This window comes from Salvelinus fontinalis, chromosome 23 (assembly GCF_029448725.1).
Source record: "Salvelinus fontinalis isolate EN_2023a chromosome 23, ASM2944872v1, whole genome shotgun sequence".
Classification (NCBI taxonomy): Eukaryota; Metazoa; Chordata; class Actinopteri; order Salmoniformes; family Salmonidae; genus Salvelinus; species Salvelinus fontinalis.
Genome location: NC_074687.1, coordinates 15,745,718 through 15,767,659, shown reverse-complemented (window position 1 = coordinate 15,767,659; position 21,942 = coordinate 15,745,718). Strand labels below are relative to the sequence as shown.

Genomic DNA, 21,942 nt, shown 5'->3' with positions numbered 1-21,942 from the left:
ATGTCAGCTACGTAAACTTTACAAAACAGAGATTGTGTCCTCAGTCAACAAAGACTGAGGACAATAATAAGCAAAAGCAGGAAAATTAGTGTTCATATTATTCTTTATTGTGAGACCATGACAAGACCTTGACCTAGGAAATGAATGCTTTTCTATGAAAGACAAAAGCCCTATCCTTATAATTGATCAACTGACTTGCATTTTTTTTCTCTTGGCTTTAAGTACTTGCATCTTGCGTCTTGCATTTTTCTAAACTGCAGGTTAAAGTTTTGACCAAGGGCTACCTATTCTTGCCACAGGTTAAAGTATAACATAAGCAAGCATGGACAAGATGTCAATTATTTGGGCATTGAAAATGTTTCGGTATCGTTGTTGCTTGGAGGAACTTTAAAGAGTAAATAAAAATTATATACAAAGTACAACAAGTTTACATTTAAGATTCAGACAAATTAACAAAACATTTCCTTTTTCCAAAATAAAGCATTGTTTGTATAATATCTACAATTCTGAGCCATAGTCCCATACAGAGCAAGAAAAAAATCACAGTGAGAAAAAAAATAGCACAATGTTTGATCCCTCTGCCGTATTGGACTAGATATAAGGACCAAGTGCTTTTTGAGTGTAAACATCAATAGAATTTCCAGCAAGTCACTTCACTGGAACTCTAGCAAGACAGAGCAAGTTAGACAAGCATCCTTACTTATTCCTATGAATAAAGCCAGCAAAGCTCTGATAGACCATCAGTTTCCCAGCCAATCAGGCCTGTGAGTGCATCAGAGAGGAAGAGTTTCAGTCTGTGAGGGGGTAGTGATTGGTTGTCCCTCATCACTCCAGCTTTCCCATCAGAGATTCCATGGAAGACAGGAAGCTGGTGTCAAACTCCTGGTCGGAGAAACGGTCTACAGACCGTCGAGCATTGCGCCGGATCTCCAGCCGTGCCGACGGCGACAGTGCCAGGATGGTCTCCATGGCAGTAGCGTAGCTGTCCTCGCTGTCGGCCAGGAAGCCAGTCTGCCCGCCCTCATAGGGAACCACAATGTCCAGCTTGGGGCCGCCGGACTTGTGAGCCAGGATGACTGTGCCTGCAGCCATACATTCTACCACACCTGAGACAGGAGAGAGATGATGCAGAGAGTAGGAACTGGGATCAGATGAATAAGTTTGGAATGTACAACACTTCTATTAAAAACAGAAGATAATAAGATGGTATAGATAAAAATTCATACCTATGCCAAAATGCTCATTCCACATGGTGTGCAGACCAATGGTGGCGTCCACCAGCTCCCTCTTTAACTCGTCAAAGGGAACGTTAAGTTTAAACTCAACCCTTTCTGTCACACCCAGCTCCTGGCACAACCCCCTCAGCATCAGCACTCTATCATCATCCTCCTGGTTACGGCAGCCACCAATCAACACCAGCCTTAGAGAATCCCGCCCTCCTGGACCTACCCCTTTCCTGTCCAGAAGCTTCCGGAAGGCCCTAATCTGCAGCCGGTGGTCTTTCTCTGGTCGGAACTGCCCCACGGACACTATCGAATGGCACTTCTTGTCATCGAGCCCCTCCCCTTCCACCTCATCCTCCAATGGGATGTTGAGGAAGGAGCGGACGTCGCAGGGAGGGTAGACCACACCGGTGCAGCTGGGTGCGCGCCACAGGGCCAGGATGTGGCCCAGTGTCCAGGTAGAGTTGACCATGACGACATCGCTGCAGGAGCCAGCTAGGCCGTAGATCAGAGCGAAGGCACAGTAGTACATCACCTTGGCCATACTAAGAAGTGGGTTAGCAGAGATGTAGTCTGCATTGTTGAACCTGTTGGGATTATAGGAGGGAGTGTATCATCACAAATACTGCAGAGGCAAATCACAAGTTTGATAACAAAAACATTAACCAAACTATTAAAGAATACATTATCTGTGTCACAATAAATAACCATATCAACATGCTTTATGCAATTAAAATAAACAGTTCTGACCTTGGGTTTCTCTCTCTCACCACAGACAGCATGTCAGTACTGACGGTGGGGTAGTGCACATAGCTGCCCACCCTGCATCCTCCCAGGTAGCGGAAGATGGGCAGAGTGAAGGCATAGCCCATGGAGTCCATATAGAGGTCTGGTACGAAGGCAGTGAGGGCCTCCCAGCCCAGGAACATTGAGCCCATGCTCTGCCCAAGCAAGGTGAAGTGGGGGTAGGAGCTAGCCTCCACCAGGAGACGGTTCTTCAGGAATATGAAAGTCACTGGATGAGGCAGCCTGATGTTGAAGCGTTGTTGGGCGCCCTCGAGGATCTGCTCCCCTGTCACCCCTTGGTCACCGGTGTACACAACGAATGAAACGTTTGGGTATCTACGGGAGGGAAGAAACAGAAGAGACATAGCATATCAAGAAGATAGGTTATTAAGCTCATGAGCACTCCACGAATGCATTAAAATCTAACTATAGGCTCAGACTGTGTAAACCTACCTATTCTGAAGCGCTCTGAGGGCACACCAGAGCACCCGCTCCCCGCCCCCTCCTGCATTGCAGTAGGGGTGGAAGAAGGCCACAGTTGGGGAGCTGTTCTGAGCCAGGCGGGCTTTCCGACTCCTCTGCAGCCATATTCGGACACCCATGACGAGTAGAAACAGGAGCAGCGCCAGCACCAAGCTCAGATACACGCATGGCAGCACCATGGACCACAGTAATCTGTTTAAGACAAAAAATAATTAAGGTTATAATACTAACTATAACACCATGGTGGCTGGCTGACTGGTTCTGAGTAGCTAGCCAACTAGGAATTAAACTCGTTTTTGACAATGGTTTGTCTATACAAATTACTCCGATTGTAAAATGTCTTCTCTTCATAGATATGGCTACTAACTAACGTTAGGTAGCTATGACGGTCACTTCATTCATATCCAGTTTCTGTTGCGAGAACTGTAACGTTAGACAGGTATCAGAAACAAAGCAGCATAATTTATTCATTGATTATTACCTGATTAAGTCACATAAGCACAGAGACAGATAGTCATGATGATGATCATGGCCAACCATCTTGACAACACAACACAAACTTTGACACCGGAAGTGGTTGTAAAGCTTTCTCAAAAATATGTCGTTACAGCCACCGTCATAAACTTCAACACGTTTTCTACAATTAATCTTCTTAAAACGTGATTTGAAACCGAACACCAACCTTAACCACACTGCTAGTAAAACCAAAAAGAAAATGTTAATTTTAAAGAATTTATACGATATAGCCCATTTTGACTTTGCCGCTGTGGTAAGTAACGTTAGTGATAACCGAAGATGTTCGCCTTTTCCTGTAGCTGTCTGCTCCCCCTCCTCTTCTATGGTATTATGGCGGTCTGCAAACATACTCTAAGTTAGCGGTGCATGCCTCCACCTACTGTGTGGGATGTGTCTGCATACTGTTCTGGAGTGTGAATTCACTAGCTATTTGTATTTGTTATGGATTCCTGGAGTCCAGCAAAATTAAGACAGTTATACAATTTTAAAAACATTACAATACATTCACAACAGATTTCACAACACATTAAGTGTGTGCCCTCAGGCCACTACTCTATTACCACATATCTACAAAATATCTACAAAACCCATGTGAACGTGTGTGTATAGTGCGTATGTTATCGTGTGTTTGTATGCATGTGTCTGTGCCTATGTTTGTGTTGCTTCACAGTCCTCGCTGTTCCATAAGGTGCATTGTTATCTGTTTTATTAAATCTAATTTTACTGCTTGCATGAGTTACTTGATGTGGAATAGAGTTCCATGTAGTCGTGGCTCTATGTAGCACTGTGCGCTTCCCATAGTCTGTTCTGGACTTGGGGACTGTGAAGAGACCTCTGGTGGCATGTCTTGTGGGGTATGCATGGGTGTCTGAGCTGTGTGGCAGTAGTTCAAACAGACAGCTCAGTGCATTCAACATGTCAATACCTCTCACAAATACAAGTAGTGATGAAGTCAATCTCTCCTCCACTTTGAACCGGGAGAGATTTACACACATATTATTAATGTTAGCTCTCTGTGTACATCTAAGGGCCAGCCTTGCTGCCCTGTTCTGAGCCAATTGCAATTTTCCTAAGTCCCTCTTTGTGGTACCTGACCACACGATTGAACAGTAGTCCAGGTGCGACAAAACTAGGGCCTGTAAAACCTGCCTTGCTGTTAAGAAGGCAGATAAGTGCTTTATTATGGACAGACCTCCCTATCTTAGCTACTGTTGTATCAACATGTTTTGACCAAGCCAATTTACAATCAAGGGTTACTCCAAGCAGTTTAGTCACCTCAATGTGCTCAATTTCCACATTATTCATGACAAGATTTAGTTTAGGTTTAGTGAATGCTTTGTTTTTGAAATGTATGACTAACTTATTCCTTGCCATCCATTCTGAAACTAACTGCAGCTCTTTGTTGAGTGTTGCAGTCATTTCAGTCGCTGTAGTAGCTGAGGTGTTTAGTGTTGAGTCATCCTCATACATAGACACACTGGCTTTACACAAAGCCAGTGGCATGTTGTTAGTAAAGATTTTAAAAAGTAAGGGGCCTAGACAGCTGCCCTGGGGAATTCCTGATTCTACCTGGATTATGTAGGATATGCTTCCATTAAAGAACACCCTCTGTGTTCTGTTAGACAAGTAACTCTTTATCCAGAATATTGCAGTGGGGTGTAATGCCATAGCACATACGTTTTTCCAGCGGCAGACTATGATCGATAATGTCAAAAGCTGCCCTGAAGTCTAACAAGACAGCCCCCACAATCTTTTTATTATCAATTTCTCTCAGCCAATCATCAGTCATTTGTGTAAGTGTTGTGCTTGTTGAATGTCCTTCCCTATAAGCATGCTGAAAGTCTGTTGTCAATTTGCTTACTATAAAATAGCATTGTATCTGGTCAAACACAATTTTTTTCCTAAAGTTTTCTAGGGGTTGGTAACAGGTTGGCCATTTGAGCCAGTAAAGGGGGCTTTACTATTCTTAGGTACAGGAATTACTTTTGCTTCCCTCCAGGTCTGAGGACTCACACTTTCTAGTAGGCTTAAATTGAAGATATGGTAAATAGGAGTGGCAATATGATCCGCAGTAGTTTTCCATCCAAGTTGTCAGACCCCGGTGGCTTGTCATTGTTGATAGACAACAATCATTTTTTCACCTCTTCCACACTCACTTTACGGAATTCAAAATTACAATACTTGTCTCTCATAATTTGGTCAGATATACTTTGATGGGTAGTCAGCGTTTGTTTCTGGCATGTCATGCCTAAGTTTGCTAATCTTGCCAATGAAAAAATCATTAAAGTAGTTGGCAATACCAGTGGGTTTTGTGATGAATGAGCCATCTGATTCAATGAATGATGGAGCAGAGTGTGCCTTTTTGCCCAAAATTTAATTGAAGGTGCTCCAAAACTTTTTCCTATCATTCTTTGTCATTTATCTTTGTTTCATAGTATAGTTTCTTCTTTTTATTCAGTTTAGTTAGATTATTTCTCAATTTGCAGTGTTTGCCAATCAGTTGTGCAGCCACTTATTTGCCATTACTTTGGCCTCATCCCTCTCAACCATACATCTTCTTCTCTTTTTCTTCTAAGGTTTTATAGCGTACTACAACTAATGTTGTATTGCCGCCACCACCTGGACCGGGGTAAAAAAATATATTTTAAAAATGCCATTACACTACTAATAAAAAAGAGTTACAAAACTCGTCTCACACCTTCAGTCATTCAAAAAATAATTTGTCAAGCTATCTGTTGAGGTGCATGTCTGTGATTGGTCCATATTTTGTTTGTTTAAATAACAAGTCAGACTTAAAGCGACACAACTAGTATTCAGAAATACTTTATTTTAATTGGAGGTCAATGGAAAATATAAAGACATTAAAAGTGCCATAATTATGGGAGTTTTCACATGCGCTTGCTGTGCAAATTACATGTTTTGCAGACAACTACTCAAGGCTATTTAAAGACAGTGACATCAGTAGACATTATGGTAAGGTTACAATTTGCCACAAGATTAGTAGAGCTGATGAGATAGATATTCAGAGGTCTTTGGCTATTAAGGCCAAGATACAGTAGCCTCAGTATTGGTTCCTTCATAGTCATGTTAGTCGTTCACTATTGTGAGTTGTGTCTTCTCCATACAGAGGACTGGAGAGACTCTTGGTCTGGTTCTTGAAGTTCCAGTGGCATGCTGGGGTGCAGGCATAGAAGATGAAGGGCACCCTGTGTAGTCCGAAGATATTGTAGCAGGGCCGGATCACCTTGAGTCCAGGTCCGTACATAGGACCCCTACAGCAGTCACACACACCCACCCTGGGGACAAAAAAAACCACACACACTATCAATGAAACAGTTATCTCTTTTACCTTAAAAAAAACAAACATGTAGTTCATCCTTTATACTGTGTATTTATTTAGTTGAATCTGATCAGGGTCGTGTAAATAGGCTACCTGCTAAGGGCCAACTGTGCCTCAGGGGGAAAGCTGGCGTAGCGCAGACAGGTGTCTGTGAGAGAGAGGGTCATAGTGGCTGAGTGTTGCAGATCCTGGGGAGAGTTCCAGCTGCAGCCCTTCCAAAAGTAGGGGTGCATGTAGTTGTTGGAGATCCTGAGCTGGGTGAGGGAGAGGCGCAGGGCCCCACAGGGCAGGCCAGGCAGCTGGTTCCCCTCCACATTCAGGTACTCCAGAGTCCTGCAGACAGAGGTGTTCTGTTACATTTAAATAATAACACAAGGTGGGTACTATACAAAGGTGGTGGTGGTAGGTGAGTTACCCCCATACAATATAAGACCTTGGAAAAAGCTCCATATCATGGTCTTTGCAGGCTTACTGCCTACTCTAGACTGTACCTGAGTTTTCTGATGTCATTTGATAGGGATGAGAGAAGGTTGTAGGATACATCTAGAAACTGCAGGGTGGGCAGCTGGTACAGCCTGTAGGTAGGACCAACAGCACAGGACTCAGATCTGGGAGACCGACAGAGACTTCTAACAGCAGGGTAGGTTTATAACACTGTGTATAACAAGTTCCCAACCCTGTAGCGCTCCCTTGTGGCTTACTCTGACGGCAGGGAGGTGATCTTGCAGAAGGAGATGACAAAGGTTTTGAGCCTGGTGAGTCTGTGGATGCCGGTGGGTATCTCCTCTATGGGGTTGTCTCTCATCTTCAGCACCTCCAACTGCATGAGCTCATACACCTGTTTAAAGAGAGAGAGGAGAAGAGATATTTGGAAGTTGTCTTGCCATGGAATTGCAATGACATTTTGCAACATACTTTCAGAACCCCCTTTTCAGATAAATAGGCTCTAAAACAGGGTTCCCCAACTGGCGGCCTGCGGGCCTAATTTGGCCCAAGGGTGATTTTATTTGGCCCCCCAACTTTTCCGAGCATTTTATTTTTTTATTTTATTGTTGGACATAAAAGACTGTAACAACACCAGCAAATCAGCTCCAAGTGATTTTAATTTTGAAAATCTGTTTCAAAGTATCCCGAAACATAATAGAGAGATATACTGTATGTGATCGCATACAAATGTAAGCAAGGTTTGAAATTATTCGTTTAGGTCAAATATCTAGTTGATGATCACTGCTCTAAAATTACCCCAGTATATTGGAAAGACATGCTCATGGTTTGCCTCAGTTCATAAGGCATCTCACCTCCACTGGGAAGATAGTGAAGTCATTGAAGGACAGGTTGAGGTAGAGCAGGCTCTGGGCCAGAGGAGTCAGATCAGGAAGCAGGGCAATGAAGTGGGCCTGAGAAAACACAGTAAATTCCTCAGTCAAGGTTCAGAGAAAAAGGGAAGCTCTAGCTTACATATTCCTCTTCAACTTCCTGTTATGCTAAATTTGAGAGACAGTCGTTTCATTTCCTTTTAATGTTAGTCAGAATAAGTGATGTCTGTGTTTCTGTCGCTCTCAAGAATGCTGCAGTCTGAGAACAAAGGTTTTCAATACATTAGGAATAACTTATAAAACAATAAGAAAATGATATATAAATAATTGGCAAAGAGACTTGTAGAATTTGACACACACCCACACAAACACACAGTAAGCAACACACAGCACCTTCAGGGTGAGTGCCTTGCCCCCCTCTGTCAGACAGTCCAGTATGGCCAGCTCAGATGGGTTGATGACCTCTCCAGAGTGCCTGAACGGGGAGTGGGTCCGCCGAGAGCCCTGGAAGTGCTTGGTAGTCACAGAGTTCAGAATCACCTCCATTCCTGCTCAAAGGAAAAGTTGATTTATTTGCTACAAGAAAAACAGAACTTGGCTTTGTACAAACAACTCAATAGTGTTAGTTTTGTCATAGTAAGTTAGAAGGCAAACATGTTCTTGCCTAGGTATAGATTTTCCTGCTTCTGAACAGCTTGTCTTTCCCCTGGGGGTACCCAGATCTCCACAGACTTCTGTTCAGACCTGCAGGTCCCATCTCCCAAACAGCTCCGCCGACACATCATCTGAGTTTGCACCTCCATACGGATCAATGCTGCCAGCTCTTATCAGATAACACACAACAAATGCTAACAACACACACAATATGCATGAAGAAACAGTACACCACTGTAACTTACACAAGCAAGCATCCTTGTCACACAATACTCACTAAATAATACACTAGTACTGGTGCATAATGAACACACCACAATCTAGATTATAGCCTACTACAATGGTAGATAATCTTTTAACATAATATATATGGTATGTACCGCATATGATTTGCTTCTGTGGGATCCTGGTCTTGGCCTCTGGCAATTTCTCAGTGGACATCAGCTGCTTGGACACCTCAGTCTGCTGCCCTTTGTGCAGCTCCATCAGGAAAAGCCCAACCAGCTTCCTGTAGTTGCAGCGAGACAGGGCCACTTTCTTCAGGCCCTCTAGTGACTGAGCCCCACAGCCGCCATTAGGGTCCCGCAGAAAGTCATTGAAGCTAAAGCTAGGGGGAAAGGGGATGTATCTGGGGTCTGTCTTGAGGAGGTCAAGGAGGGGGATTTTGGGGAGAGTGCGTGGCGGTTTACAGGGGAAGCCCTCAATTATTTTAGGTATTAGCATGGATGGGACCGAGGTCAGGGGAGTGGGAGCCGCCCTAAAGGCTGCAGGGTCATAGTCCCAAAGAGGAAGCATGTGGCAGCTTGACTCACTCCGCTCGGTGGCACTGTCCTTCAGATCCCTTCTCTCTGTTGAGGGCAATGAGTCTATGATTGTACCTGGAAGAAACAAATTTCCCATGGCACTTTAACAGTTGGATCAAACGTAGATAGTGCTGACCAATATTTTTGTTATTTTTCATTTTTTAATTAAACAACTAATTGACAAACGATTCAATTATTTGAATTCCATTTCATTCATTTTTATTCTGAGCTCAATGCACACATTGCACAGTCTCTCTGATAAATAAATCAGAGATAAATCAGATCCAGCCTGAACTGTGTGATGTTGTACGGAGTTGTAGTTTCCAACAGGCCAATATTCTCCATAGTTTAGCTCATAAAACGTGGTAATTAACTACAATGACCATAATCCATTGCGCATCTGCTTGTCCAGTCTGTGTTTCTTTTACAAATGCGCAATTGTGAGGGGATATAGAGAGCAGTTGTACGCAAGATATCTCTACCTGAAAATACATGATCTAAGTGATTAATAGTTGGTATTCAGCAGACAAAAAAGTATGCCTTATTTACTTTGAAGAACTACAAAATTGTGATTTTGTCAGAACGCATAGGCAGCAGTGAGAACAAATGTGATTTACACAACTTAAATATTTTATTAAAATAAAGTAATGTGAACAAATGGTTAATAAGTAATAAGCAGTAATGGGCAGTCACTACCATCATGGGACTTTTATTAATTGTTTTATTCTGTGCTGTTACAGCATTCAACACAATTAATCGGAATCAAAAACATGATTCTTTTTTAATAATCAAACCCAAAACCGAACCGACCTCAAAAAGCACTAATCGCTCAGCACAAAACATAGATGAAGGAGGATAAGAATGGCATGCTTCCTGCTAATTGTCTATATAATTTCTATAGTTATCAAGTGCAATGAGACATGCTAAATTAAGGTAATATAACCCAGGGATTGACAAGCACTTGCCCATCAAATCAGGAATATTTTTTGGTTGCCCGAAGATTATTATCACTTGCCCGAAAATGTTAATTCGCTTTTTACATGCATAAGTGTCATATATTGCCTGTCTTTCACCTACACATAGGGGAGAAATAAGAAAGATCAGTACTGTAATTCTTTGTATCTTGGTTGTTCTCACAGGATGCTCAATTTGCCCGATTGACATAAATTGTCTGTCTTTCGGAATGTTCTGCAATTTTTTCATAAAACGTGTCTAGAACATTAATATTGTATATTCTGAGAACATGGCAACCATGTCCTGTGTATGTTTGGTGGGACGTTAATGGAATATTCTCCTACCCTGAAAAAAACTGGACACATGAATGTTCTTGCAGCGTTCCATGAAACGCATCAAGAACATTAATGTTGTATACTGAACAAAAATATAAACGCAACATGTAAAGTGTTGGTCCCATGTTTCATGTGGGCTGAAATAAAAGATCCCAGAAATGTTCCACACGCACAAAAAGCAAATTCCTATTAAATGTTGTGCACAAATTTGTTTACATCCCTGTTCATGAGAATTTTCTCCTTTGCCAAGATAATCCATCCACCTGTTAGGTGTGGTATACCAAGAAGCTGATTTTTTTATTTTTTACCGTTATTTTACCAGGTAAGTTGACTAAGAACACATTCTCATTTGCAGCAACGACCTGGGGAATAGTTACAGGGGAGAGGAGGGGGATGAATGAGCCAATTGTAAACTAAACAGCATGATTATTACACAGATGCATCTTGTGCTGGGGACAATAAAAGGCCACTCTAAAATGTGAGGTGACTGCAGGAATGTCCACTAAAGCTGTTACCAGAGAATTTAATGTTTATTTCTCTAGCATGTCGTTTTAGAGAATTTGGCAGTACATCCAACAGGCCTCAACCGCAGACCATGTGTAACCACGCCAACCCAGGACCTCTACATCTGGCTTCTTCACCTGCGGGATCATCTGAGACCAGCCACCCGGACAGCTGATGAAACTGTGGAATTGCACAACCGAAGAATGTCTGCACAAACTGTCAGAAACCGTCTAAAGGAAGCTCATCTGCGTGTTCGTCATCCTCACCAGGGTCTTTACCTGACTGCAGTTTGGCGTCGTAACCGACTTCAGTGGGCAAATGCTCACCTTCGATGGCCTCTGGCACGCTGGAGAAGTGTGCTCTTCATGGATTAATCCGGTTTCAACTGTACTGGGCAGTTGTGTGGGCGAGCGGTTTTCTGATGTCAACGCTCGTGAACAGAGTGCTCCATGGTGGCGGTGGGGTTATGGTATGGGCAGGCATAAACTACGAACAACGAACATATTGCATTTTATTGAAGGCAATTTCAATGCACAGAGATACCATCACAAGATCCTGAGGGCCATTGTCATGCCATTCATCCACCACAATCACCTCATGTTTCAGCATGATAATGCACAGACCCATGTCGCAAGGATCTGTACACAATTCCTGGAAGCTGAAAATGTCCCAGTTCTTCCATGGCCTGCATACTCACCAGAAATGTCACCCATTGAGCATGTTTGTGATGTTCTGGATCGACGTGTATGACAGCATGTTCCAGTTCCGCCAATATTCAACAATTTCGCACAGAGATTGAAGAGAAGTGGGACAACGTTCCACAGGCCACAATCAACAGCCTGATCAACTCTATGTGAAGGAAATGTGTTGCGATGCATGAGGCAAATAGTGGTCACACCAGACACTGACTGGTTTTCTGACCCAAAGTATCTGTGACCAACACATACATATCCGTATTCCTAAACATATGATAATCTATAGATTAGGGGCTAATGAATTTATTTAAATTGACGTATATGAACTCTAACTCAGTAAAATCCGAAAATGTTGCATGTTGCTTTTAGATTTTTGTTCAGTGTATATTCTGAGAACATTGTAACCACGTTCTAGATCAATTCTGCTTGACAGTAAAGGAACATTCTCCTAACTTTAACACCAAAACATTCTAAAACGGTTCTCAGAAGTTTTGTGCTAACATAGATTGAATGCTGTTCCCCCAACTAACAGAAAACTGGACACTCAAACATTAGGGGAACATTGGGGGTAACATTACAAATACGTTCCCTCTCCCTAGATGTAACCTACCTGAAAGTATATGCGAAGGAAGTGATTTCACAATGGGGAGAATCTTTTTAGGGGGCAAAGGCCTCCGAAGAAGCCTTGCACGTTCTGATGGCATAGCGACTCCACGGTGAAAGCTTCTATTTCCTGGCAAAAAGTACAGTAGCTAAGTTTGCTGTATACATTTACAGTTGCATAAATGTCTGACAATGACACCGATCTTCATGAGGAAGCTGCAGGCTAATCAGAGGGAGCAAAACTGGCAAGCCTAGTTGTTGGCAACATTAAGAAAGCAGAGAGCTAAGCTAACCAACCACAAACAACCAGTCATATAATAATAGCAACCAGTAGCTATGAATCTACCAAATAATGACATTTGAAACACGTTCAATATAAACATCACATTCTTAATTTCACATTTAGTTAGCTAGCTAGCTTAGCTACATCATATTGTCCCTTTTTGGAGGCAAACTTACCGCTGAGATTTCCCCGGCCTCTATGTAAATGGTGGAGAGTCGACCTCCCGATTCTGCAGAGCCCTTGGCAACCGCCATAACAACCGTCAAACAAATCAAGAGTCTGAGTCAAATTGGGTGCGTGCATATAAATCAGTTAAGAATGAAAATAGTAATTTAATAGGATCTCTATGTATGCTTGATTGTCTACTACACTAGGGTATGCAGGGTTGGGTAGGTTACTTTCTAAATGTAATCCGTTACAGTTACTACTTACCTGTCCAAAATTGTAATCAGTAACGTAATTTTTGGATTACCCAAACTCAGTAATATAATCGAATTACATTCAGTTACTTTTAGATTACTTTCCCATTAAGAGGCATTAGAAGAAGACAACAATGTATGTTACCAATTGAACGACATCTATTGCAGGATAAATCTATGTTAAAGTTTACATAGCTGGCAATATATGGATGTTAAATTTTACTTTATGGTTATGTAGGCTTCTTCTAACCCATCGCTTTTTAATAATAATAATACGATTAAATTGTAATTTTACATTAAAAACAAAAGTCTATCAGAATTCCAGTCATTCCAATAAATATGATACCCCTTGATCTTCAAGAATAGGACTTGGAAATATGGAAGTATAGATTAGCCAAATTGTTTTACCTGAGCATAACCAGAAAACGAAGGACTTATTAGCCAGCCCTACTCTGTTGTTTATGATTTTGTTGTCATGGAGGACTGATTGGGCTCATTGATTCGAGTTGAAAAATAAATGCTGTGCTCATGGAATGGCATGTATGAGCACTACTGAAAAGTGCTATTTACATGTGAAAAATTAATGCCATGTGCTGTATTTGCTATAGGCCTATTGTTTACCTTTTTGTTTGTGACACTTTGACTGGAGAAATGTAACCAATAAAAGCCCCACTTTTATTCCATAGGCTGGGATCTGCACTATGCATTTGTTGCACAAGCACATATTTCACTGGCTGTCCACTGGTTTCAAAAACTATGATTGATAGGCAGCTTAAACTTCTTGAATTCAACCATTATTGGATTCAAATACACATTTAGATTTGTGAACAATCACCCGTAACAACCCAAATCCGTAAGGCGCAAATAGCTAAATCAAATCAAATAAATGTTTATTTGTCACATGCACCGAATACAACAGGTGTATGTGGACGAATGTGGCAGGGTCTACAGACAATCACGGACTACAAAAAGAAACCAGCCACGTCACGGACACAGACGTCTTGCTTCCAGACAAACTTAACACATTCTTTGCCCGCTTTGAGGATAATACAGTGCCACCAACGCGGCCCACTACCAAGGACTGTGGGCTCTCCTTCTCCGTGGCCGACGTGAGTAAGACATTTAAATGTGTTAACCCTCGCAAGGCTGCAGCCCAGACGGCATCCCTAGCCGCGTCCTCAGACCATGCACAGACCAGCTGGCTGGTGTATTTACGGACATATTCAATCTCTCCCTATTCCATTCTGCTGTCCCCACATGCTTCAAGATGGCCACCATTGTTCCTGTTCCCAAGAAGGAAAAGGTAACTGAACTAAATGACTATCGCCCCGAAGCACTCACTTCTGTCATCATGAAGTGCTTTGAGAGACTAGTCAAGGATCATATCACCTCCATCTTACCTGTCACCCTAGACCCACTGTAATTTGCTTACCGCCCCAATAGGTCCACAGATGACCCAATCGACATCACACTGCACACTGCCCTATCCCAACTGGACAAGAGGAATACCAAAATAAGAATGCTGTTCATTGACTACAGCTCAGCATTCAACACCATAGTACCCTCCAAGTTCATCATTAAGCTTGAGGCCCTGGGTCTCAACCCCACCCTGTGCAATTGGGTCCTGGACTTCCTGACAGGCCGCCCCCAGATGGTGAAGGTATTAAACACCATCTCCACTTCGCTGATTCTCAACACTGGAACCCCACAATGGTGCATGCTCAGCCCCCTCCTGTACTCTCTGTTCACCCATGACTGCGTGGCCATGCACGTCTCCAACTCGATCATCAAGTTCGCAGATGACACAACAGTAGTAGGCTTGATCACCAACAACGACAAGACAGCTTACAGGGAGGAGGTGAGGGCACTCGGTGTGTGGTGTCAGGAAAATGCCTCCCACTCAAAGTCAACAAAACAAAGGGGATGATCGTGGACTTCAGGAAACAGCAGAGGGAGAACCCCCCCTATCCACATCGACGGGACAGCAGTGGAGAAGGTGGAAAGTTCCTTGGCGTGCACATCACAGACAAACTGAAATGGTCCACCCACCCACACAGACAGTGTGGTGAAGAAGGCGCAGCAGCGCCTCTTCAACCTCAGGAGGCTGAAGAAATGTGGCTTGTCACCTAAAACCCTCACAAACTTTTACAGATGCACAATTGAGAGCATCCTGTCGGGCTGTATCACCGCCTGGTACGGCAACTGCACCGCCCGCAACCGCAAGGCCTCTCCAGAGGGTTTTGCAGTCTGCACAACTCATCACTGGGGGCAAACTACCTGCCCTCCAGCACACCTACAGCACCCGATGTCACAGGAAGGCCAAAAAGATCATCAAGGACAACAACCACCCGAGCCACTGCCTGTTCACCCCGTTACCATCCAGCAAGCGAGGTCAGTACAGAGGCATCAAAGCTGGGACCGAGAGACTGAAAAATAGCTTCTATCTCAAGGCCATCAGACTGTTAAAAAGCCATCACTAACACAGAGAGGCTGCTGCCTACACACGGACTTGAAATCATTGGCTACTTTAATAAATAGATCACTAGTTACTGTAATAATGCCACTTTAATAATGTTTACATATCTTGCATTACTCATCCCTTATGTATATACTGTATTTTATACAATCTATTGCATTTTGCCTATGCCACTCTGTCATTGCTCATCCATATATTTATATGTACATATTCTTATTCCATCACTTTACTTAGATTTGTGTGGATTAGGTAGTTGTTGTGGAATTGTTAGATTACTTGTTAAATATTGCTGCACTGTCGGAACTAGAAGCACAAGCATTTCACTACACTCGCAATAACATCTGCTAACCGTGTGTATGTGACCAATAAAATTTGATACATTTAATAAAATATGTACTAAATAAACTAAAGTAAAAAAATCGAATCGATCAATAGGCAACACAAGAAATGTACATAACAATAACAAGACTATATACAGGGGGTACGGGTACCGGGTTAATGTGCTGGGGTACAGGTTAATGGAGGTCATTTGTAAAGTGACTATGCATAGATAATTAACAGCGAGTAGCAGCAATGTAAATAGTCCGTGTGGCCACTTGATTAGTTTAGTTGTTCAGCAGTCTTATGGCTTGGGGGTAGAAGCTGCTAAGGAGCCTTTTGGTCCCAGACTTGGCGCTCCGGTACTGCTTGCCGTGCGGTAGCAGAGAGAACAGTCCATGACTTGGGAACAGTCTATGACTTGGGTGACTGGAGTTTTTGACAATTTTTGGGGGTTTTCTCTAACACCGCCTAGTATATAGGTCCTGGATGTCAGGAAGCTTGGCCCTAGTGATGTACTGGGCCGTACGCACTACCCTCTGTAGCGCCTTCCGGTCAGATGCCATACCAGGCGGTATTGCAACCAGTCGGGATGCTCTCGATGGTGCAGCTGTAGAACTTTTTGAGGATCTGGGGACTCATGCCAAGTCTCCTGAGGGGGAAAAGGTGTTGTCGTGCCCTCTTCACAACTGTCTTGGTGTGTTTGGACCATGATAGTTTGATTGTGATGTGGACACTAAGGAACTTGAAGCTCTCGACCCGCTCCACTTCAGTCCTGTCGATGTTAATGGTGGCCTGTACGGCCCTCCTTTTCCAATAGTCCATGATCAGCTCCTTTGTCTTGCTCACATTGCGAGAGAGGTTGTTGTCCTGGCACAACACTGCCAGGTCTCTGACCTCCTCCCTGTAGGCTGTCTCATTGTTGTCAGTGATCAGGCCTACCTACCACTGTTGTGTCGTCAGCAAACTTAATGATGGTATTGAAGTCGTGCTTGGCCACACAGTCGTGGGTGAACAGGGAGTACAGGAGGGTACTAAGCCCCACCCTTGAGGGGCCCCAGTGTTGAGGATCAGCGTGGCAGATGTGTTGTTGCCTACCCTTACCACCTGGGGGCGGCCCGTCAGGAAGTCCAGGATCCAGTTGCAGAGGGAGGTGTTTAGTCCCAGGGTCCTTATCTTAGTGATGAGCTTAGTGGGCACTATGGTGTTGAACGCTGAGCTGTAGTCAATGAACAGCCTTCTCACATAGGTGTTCCTTTTCTCCAGGTGGGCTAGGGCAGTGTGGAGTGCGATTGAGATTGCGTCATCTGTGGATCTTTTGGGGTAGTATGCGAATTGAAGTGGATCTAGGGTTTCTGGCATGATGGTGTTGATGTGAGAGCAGCAGTGTGATTCACATCAATGCGCTATGTAGATATAAATAATAAGTGATATTCGTATCACCGTTGACTACACCGCTGTCATCCTTACCTCCAAGCGTTTATTCAAGTTGGATAATCTTTGGATGCCGACAGCTGTTGCACCATTGGAAGCCATAGCCTACAAAAGCCTATTCCTGCCCCTTTTCCCGCGATCCATCAAACACATTTGGTGTGTCATCATAGTGGTCTCTGACTTGTGGTCAGACTCATTCAGGTGGAACAAACTTAAACTTGCCCTTTTTGTCAATGCTGATATGAATGTCTTTGAGAAAACCGAGAAGTGTCAAAGATTTTTTTTCGCAAGCATCCTTTCTGAATTTAAAAGTAATCCTCAAAGTAATCATATAGTTTTTCAAAAGTATCTGTAATCTGATTACAAGATTTTTGCTGGTAACTTAACGGATTACAGTTACTGTTTTTCGTAACATTACATGTAATCCGTTAATCCCCAACCCTGAGAGTATGCCAATGCAAATATGGCAGAAAAGGTATGTATGTGTCACGCTGTAACGGTCCTGACCTGTTTTATGTTGTTTTTGTATGTGTTTAGGTCAGGGCATGTGTTTTGGGTGGGCAGTCTATGTTATCTGTTTCTATGTTGGTTTTGGTTGCCTGGTATGGCTCTTAATTAGAGGCAGGTGTTTTGCGTTCTCCTCTAATTAAGAGTCATATTTAGGTAGGGTGTTCTCACTGTTTGTTTGTGGGTGATTGTCTCCTGTGTCTGTGTCGATGTTACACCATACGGGAATGTTTCGGTTTGTTCGTGCGTTTATGTAGTCTGTTCCTGTGTCAGCGTGCTTCGTGTATTTGTAAGTTCGTTTATTCAGGTCTGTCTACATCGTTTTGTTATTTTGTTAGTTATATCAAGTATAGTTCGTTTTCGTCTTTGTCTGTTTTGTTTATTTAATAAATCATCATGTATTCACAACCCGCTGCGCCTTGGCTCGATCACTACTCCACCTCTTCTTATGAAGAGAGAGAGAGGAACGCTGTTACAGAATCACCCACCATTCCAGAGCCAAGCAGCGGAGTAATTGGAGTAAGGGACAGGAAAACAAGGATTTCTGGACTTGGGAGCAGATATTGAATGGAGAAGGTCCCTGGGCTAAGGCAGGAGAGAATCGCCGCTCTCAGGAAGAGAGGGAGGCAGCTAAAGCCCAGGAGCGGTGGTTTGAGGAGGCAGCAAGGAGACGTGGCTGGAAGCCCGAAAAGCCATGGGAGCAGCTGGAGGCACTGGGGAGAGCAGAGGCTACCGGAGAGAGGAACCGGAGCTATGAGGGAACGCGTCTGGCACGGAAGCCCAAAAAGCCCGTAAGTAATTCCCAAAAATTTCTTGGGGGGGCTAGGAGGTAGTGGGCCAAGGGCAGGTAGGAGACCTGCGCCCACTTCCCAGGCTTACCGTGGAGAACGGGAGTACGGGCAGGCGCCGTGTTACGCAGTAGAGCGCACGGTGTCTCCTGTACAAGTGCATAGCCCAGTGCGGGTTATTCCACCTCCCCGCACTGGTAGGGCTAGATTGGGTATTGAGCCAGGTGTCATGAGGCCGGCTCAACGCGTCTGGTCTCCAGTGCGTCTCCTCGGGCCGGCATACATGGCACCTGCCTTACGCATGGTTTCCCCGGTTCGCCTACATAGCCCGGTGCGGGTTATTCCACCTCCCCGCACTGGTCGGGCAACCGGGAGTATTCAACCAGGTAAGGTTGGGCAGGCTCAATGCTCAAGAGTGCCAGTACGCCTCCACGGTCCGGTATTTCCGGCGCCACCTCCCCGCCCCAGCCTAGTACCTACAGTGCCTATACTACGCACTAGGCTACCAGTGCGTCTCCTGAGCCCAGTTCCTCCTCCACGCACTCTCTCTGTAGTGCGTGTATCCAGTTCGGTGCCTCCAGTTCCGGCACCACGCACTAAGCCTCCTGTGCGTCTCCAGAGCCCTGAACACACTGTATCTTCTCTCCCTACTAATCCTGATGTGCTTGTCCTCAGCCCGGTGTCACCAGTGCCGGTACCTCGCATCAGGGATAGAGTAGGCTTTGAGAGTACAGTGTGCCCTGTCCCTGCTCCCCGCACTAGTAGGAAGGTGCTTATCCTTAGCCCGGTGCCTCCAGTTCCGGCACCACGCACCAGGTCTACAGTGCGCCGTATCCGGCCAGAGCCATCCGTCTCCCCAGCGCCATCTGAGCCATCCGTCTCCCCAGCGCCATCTGAGCCATCCGTCTCCCCAGCGCCGTCTGAGCCATCCGTCTCCCCAGCGCCGTCTGAGCCATCCGTCTGCCATGAGCCTGCAAAGCCGCCCGTCTGCCATGAGCCTGCAAAGCCGCCCGTCTGCCATGAGCCTACAGAGCCGTCCGCCAGACAGGAGCCGCTAGAGCCGCCCGCCAGACAGGAGCCGCCAGAGCCGCCCGCCAGACAGGATCTGCCAGAGCCGCCCGCCAGACAGGATCTGCCAGAGGCACCAACCAGACAGGATCTGCCAGAGCCGCCAACCAGACAGGATCTGCCAGAGCCGCCAACCAGACAGGATCTGCCAGAGCCGCCAACCAGACAGGATCTGCCAGAGCCGCCAGAGAGCCATGAGCAGCCAGAGCCGTCAGAGAGCCATGAGCGTCGAGAGCCGTCAGCCCGCCATGAGCGTCGAGAGCCGTCAGCCCGCCATGAGCGTCGAGAGCCGTCAGCCCGCCATGAGCGTCGAGAGCCGTCAGCCCGCCATGAGCGTCGAGAGCCGTCAGGCCGCCATGAGCGTCGAGAGCCGTCAGCCCGCCATGAGCGTCGAGAGCCGTCAGCCCGCCATGAGCGTCGAGAGCCGTCAGCCCGCCATGAGAGCCGTCAGCCCGCCATGAGCGTCGAGAGCCGTCAGCCCGCCATGAGCGTCGAGAGCCGTCAGCCCGCCATGAGCGTCGAGAGCCGTCAGCCCGCCATGAGCGTCGAGAGCCGTCAGCCCGCCATGAGCGTCGAGAGCCGTCAGCCCGCCATGAGCGTCGAGAGCCGTCAGCCCGCCATGAGCGTCGAGAGCCGTCAGCCTGCATAGACCTGCCAGAGTCCCTCAGCCAGGATCTGCCAGAGTATATCAGCCGGGACCTGCCCCTTGTCCCGGTGTTGCCCCTTGTCCCGGTGTTGCCCCTTGTCCCGGTGTTGCCCCTTGTCCCGGTGCTGGCCCTTGTCCCGGTGCTGGCCCTTGTCCCGGTGCTGGCCCTTATCCCGGTGCTTGTCTTTATCCCGGTGCTGCCCCTTGTCCCGGTGCTGCCCCTTGTCCCGGTGCTGCCCCTTGTCCCGGTGCTGCCCCTTGTCCCGGTGCTGCCCCTTGTCCCGGTGCTGCCCCTTGTCCCGGTGCTGCCCCTTGTCCCGGTGCTGCCCCTTGTCCCGGTGCTGCCCCTTGTCCCGGTGCTGCCCCTTGTCCCGGTGCTGCCCCTTGTCCCGGTGCTGCCCCTTGTCCCGGTGCTGCCCCTTGTCCTGGTGCTGGCCGTTTATTTAGGGGATGTGAGTTTTAGGGTGGTCATTGGGAGGGGAAGACAGAAACGGGGAGTGACTATGGTGGTGTGGGGACAGCGTCCAGAGCCGGAGCCACCACCGTGGTCAACTGCCCACCCAGACCCTCCCCTGGACTTTGTGCTGGTGCGCCCGGCGTTCGCACCTTGAGGGGGGGGGGTTTCTGTAACGGTCCTGACCTGTTTTATGTTGTTTTTGTATGTGTTTAGGTCAGGGCATGTGTTTTGGGTGGGCAGTCTATGTTATCTGTTTCTATGTTGGTTTTGGTTGCCTGGTATGGCTCTTAGTTAGAGGCAGGTGTTTTGCGTTCTCCTCTAATTAAGAGTCATATTTAGGTAGGGTGTTCTCACTGTTTGTTTGTGGGTGATTGTCTCCTGTGTCTGTGTCGATGTTACACCATACGGGAATGTTTCGGTTTGTTCGTGCGTTTATGTAGTCTGTTCCTGTGTCAGCGTGCTTCGTGTATTTGTAAGTTCGTTTATTCAGGTCTGTCTACATCGTTTTGTTATTTTGTTAGTTATATCAAGTATAGTTCGTTTTCGTCTTTGTCTGTTTTGTTTATTTAATAAATCATCATGTATTCACAACCCGCTGCGCCTTGGCTCGATCACTACTCCACCTCTTCTTATGAAGAGAGAGAGGAACGCCGTTACACACGCCCTGACCTTAGAGAGCCTTTTTATGTCTCTATTTGGTTTGGTCAGAGTGTGATTTGGGGTGGGCATTCTATGTTTTTGTTTGCTATGATTTTGTATTTCTATGTTTTGGCTGGGTATGGTTCTCAATCAGGGACAGCTGTCTATCGTTGTCTCTGATTGGGAACCATTCTTAGGTAGCCCTTTTCCCTCCTTTCAGTGTGGGAAGTTAACTTTGTTTGTGGCACATAGCCCTTAAGCTTCACGGTTGTTTTGTATTGTTTGTTGTTTTTGTCGGCGTCATTTCTAATAAAAGGAATATGTACGCTCACCACGCTGCACTTTAATCCACTTCTTACGACGGCCATGACAGTATGACAATGTTATATGAAGTGTGAAAAATAAGTATTGGCTTTTATCAGTAAAATATATTCTCAGCTCAACTTGCCTGACAAAAGCTGAAGAACATATGCACATCCAGGAACATTTTTGCAGGTGCTGGAGTTGCTCAACTTGCCCAACTGCCATAAATGCCATAATTTGTCATTTTTTCACTTAAACAATGGGGAGGAACCAGAAAGATCAGTTTTAGGTAGTTATGAGTCAAATAAATTCTCAGAGCAGGCTCAACTTGCACGACTGCCATAAATGCCATAAATTATCTATCTTTCACTTAAGCAATGTGGAGGAACCAA

At 45.4% G+C, this 21,942-nt stretch overlaps 3 protein-coding genes across 3 annotated transcripts; all 3 read right to left on the bottom strand.

Moving 5' to 3' along the window:
• Positions 1-85: 85 nt before the first annotated feature.
• LOC129820908 (GDP-Man:Man(3)GlcNAc(2)-PP-Dol alpha-1,2-mannosyltransferase-like) lies at positions 86-3,319 on the bottom strand. Its single transcript, XM_055878015.1, has 5 exons — positions 2,974-3,319; positions 2,463-2,684; positions 1,974-2,345; positions 1,227-1,810; positions 86-1,106 (listed from the first exon to the last, which is right to left on the bottom strand). The coding sequence occupies exons 1-5, from the start codon at positions 3,030-3,032 to the stop codon at positions 826-828; spliced, it is 1,518 nt and encodes a 505-aa protein (XP_055733990.1). The 5' UTR covers positions 3,033-3,319; the 3' UTR covers positions 86-825.
• A 2,529-nt stretch (positions 3,320-5,848) lies between these two features.
• On the bottom strand, positions 5,849-8,233 carry LOC129820907 (leucine-rich repeat-containing protein 63-like). Its single transcript, XM_055878014.1, has 6 exons — positions 8,058-8,233; positions 7,647-7,745; positions 7,050-7,186; positions 6,840-6,923; positions 6,442-6,681; positions 5,849-6,304 (listed from the first exon to the last, which is right to left on the bottom strand). Exons 1-6 carry the CDS (start codon positions 8,208-8,210, stop codon positions 6,091-6,093), a joined length of 927 nt encoding a protein of 308 aa, XP_055733989.1. The 5' UTR covers positions 8,211-8,233; the 3' UTR covers positions 5,849-6,090.
• Positions 8,234-8,274: 41 nt separating this feature from the next.
• LOC129820906 (uncharacterized) lies at positions 8,275-12,876 on the bottom strand. Its single transcript, XM_055878013.1, has 4 exons — positions 12,672-12,876; positions 12,220-12,342; positions 8,699-9,196; positions 8,275-8,487 (listed from the first exon to the last, which is right to left on the bottom strand). Exons 1-4 carry the CDS (start codon positions 12,796-12,798, stop codon positions 8,306-8,308), a joined length of 930 nt encoding a protein of 309 aa, XP_055733988.1. The 5' UTR covers positions 12,799-12,876; the 3' UTR covers positions 8,275-8,305.
• Positions 12,877-21,942: the final 9,066 nt, after the last annotated feature.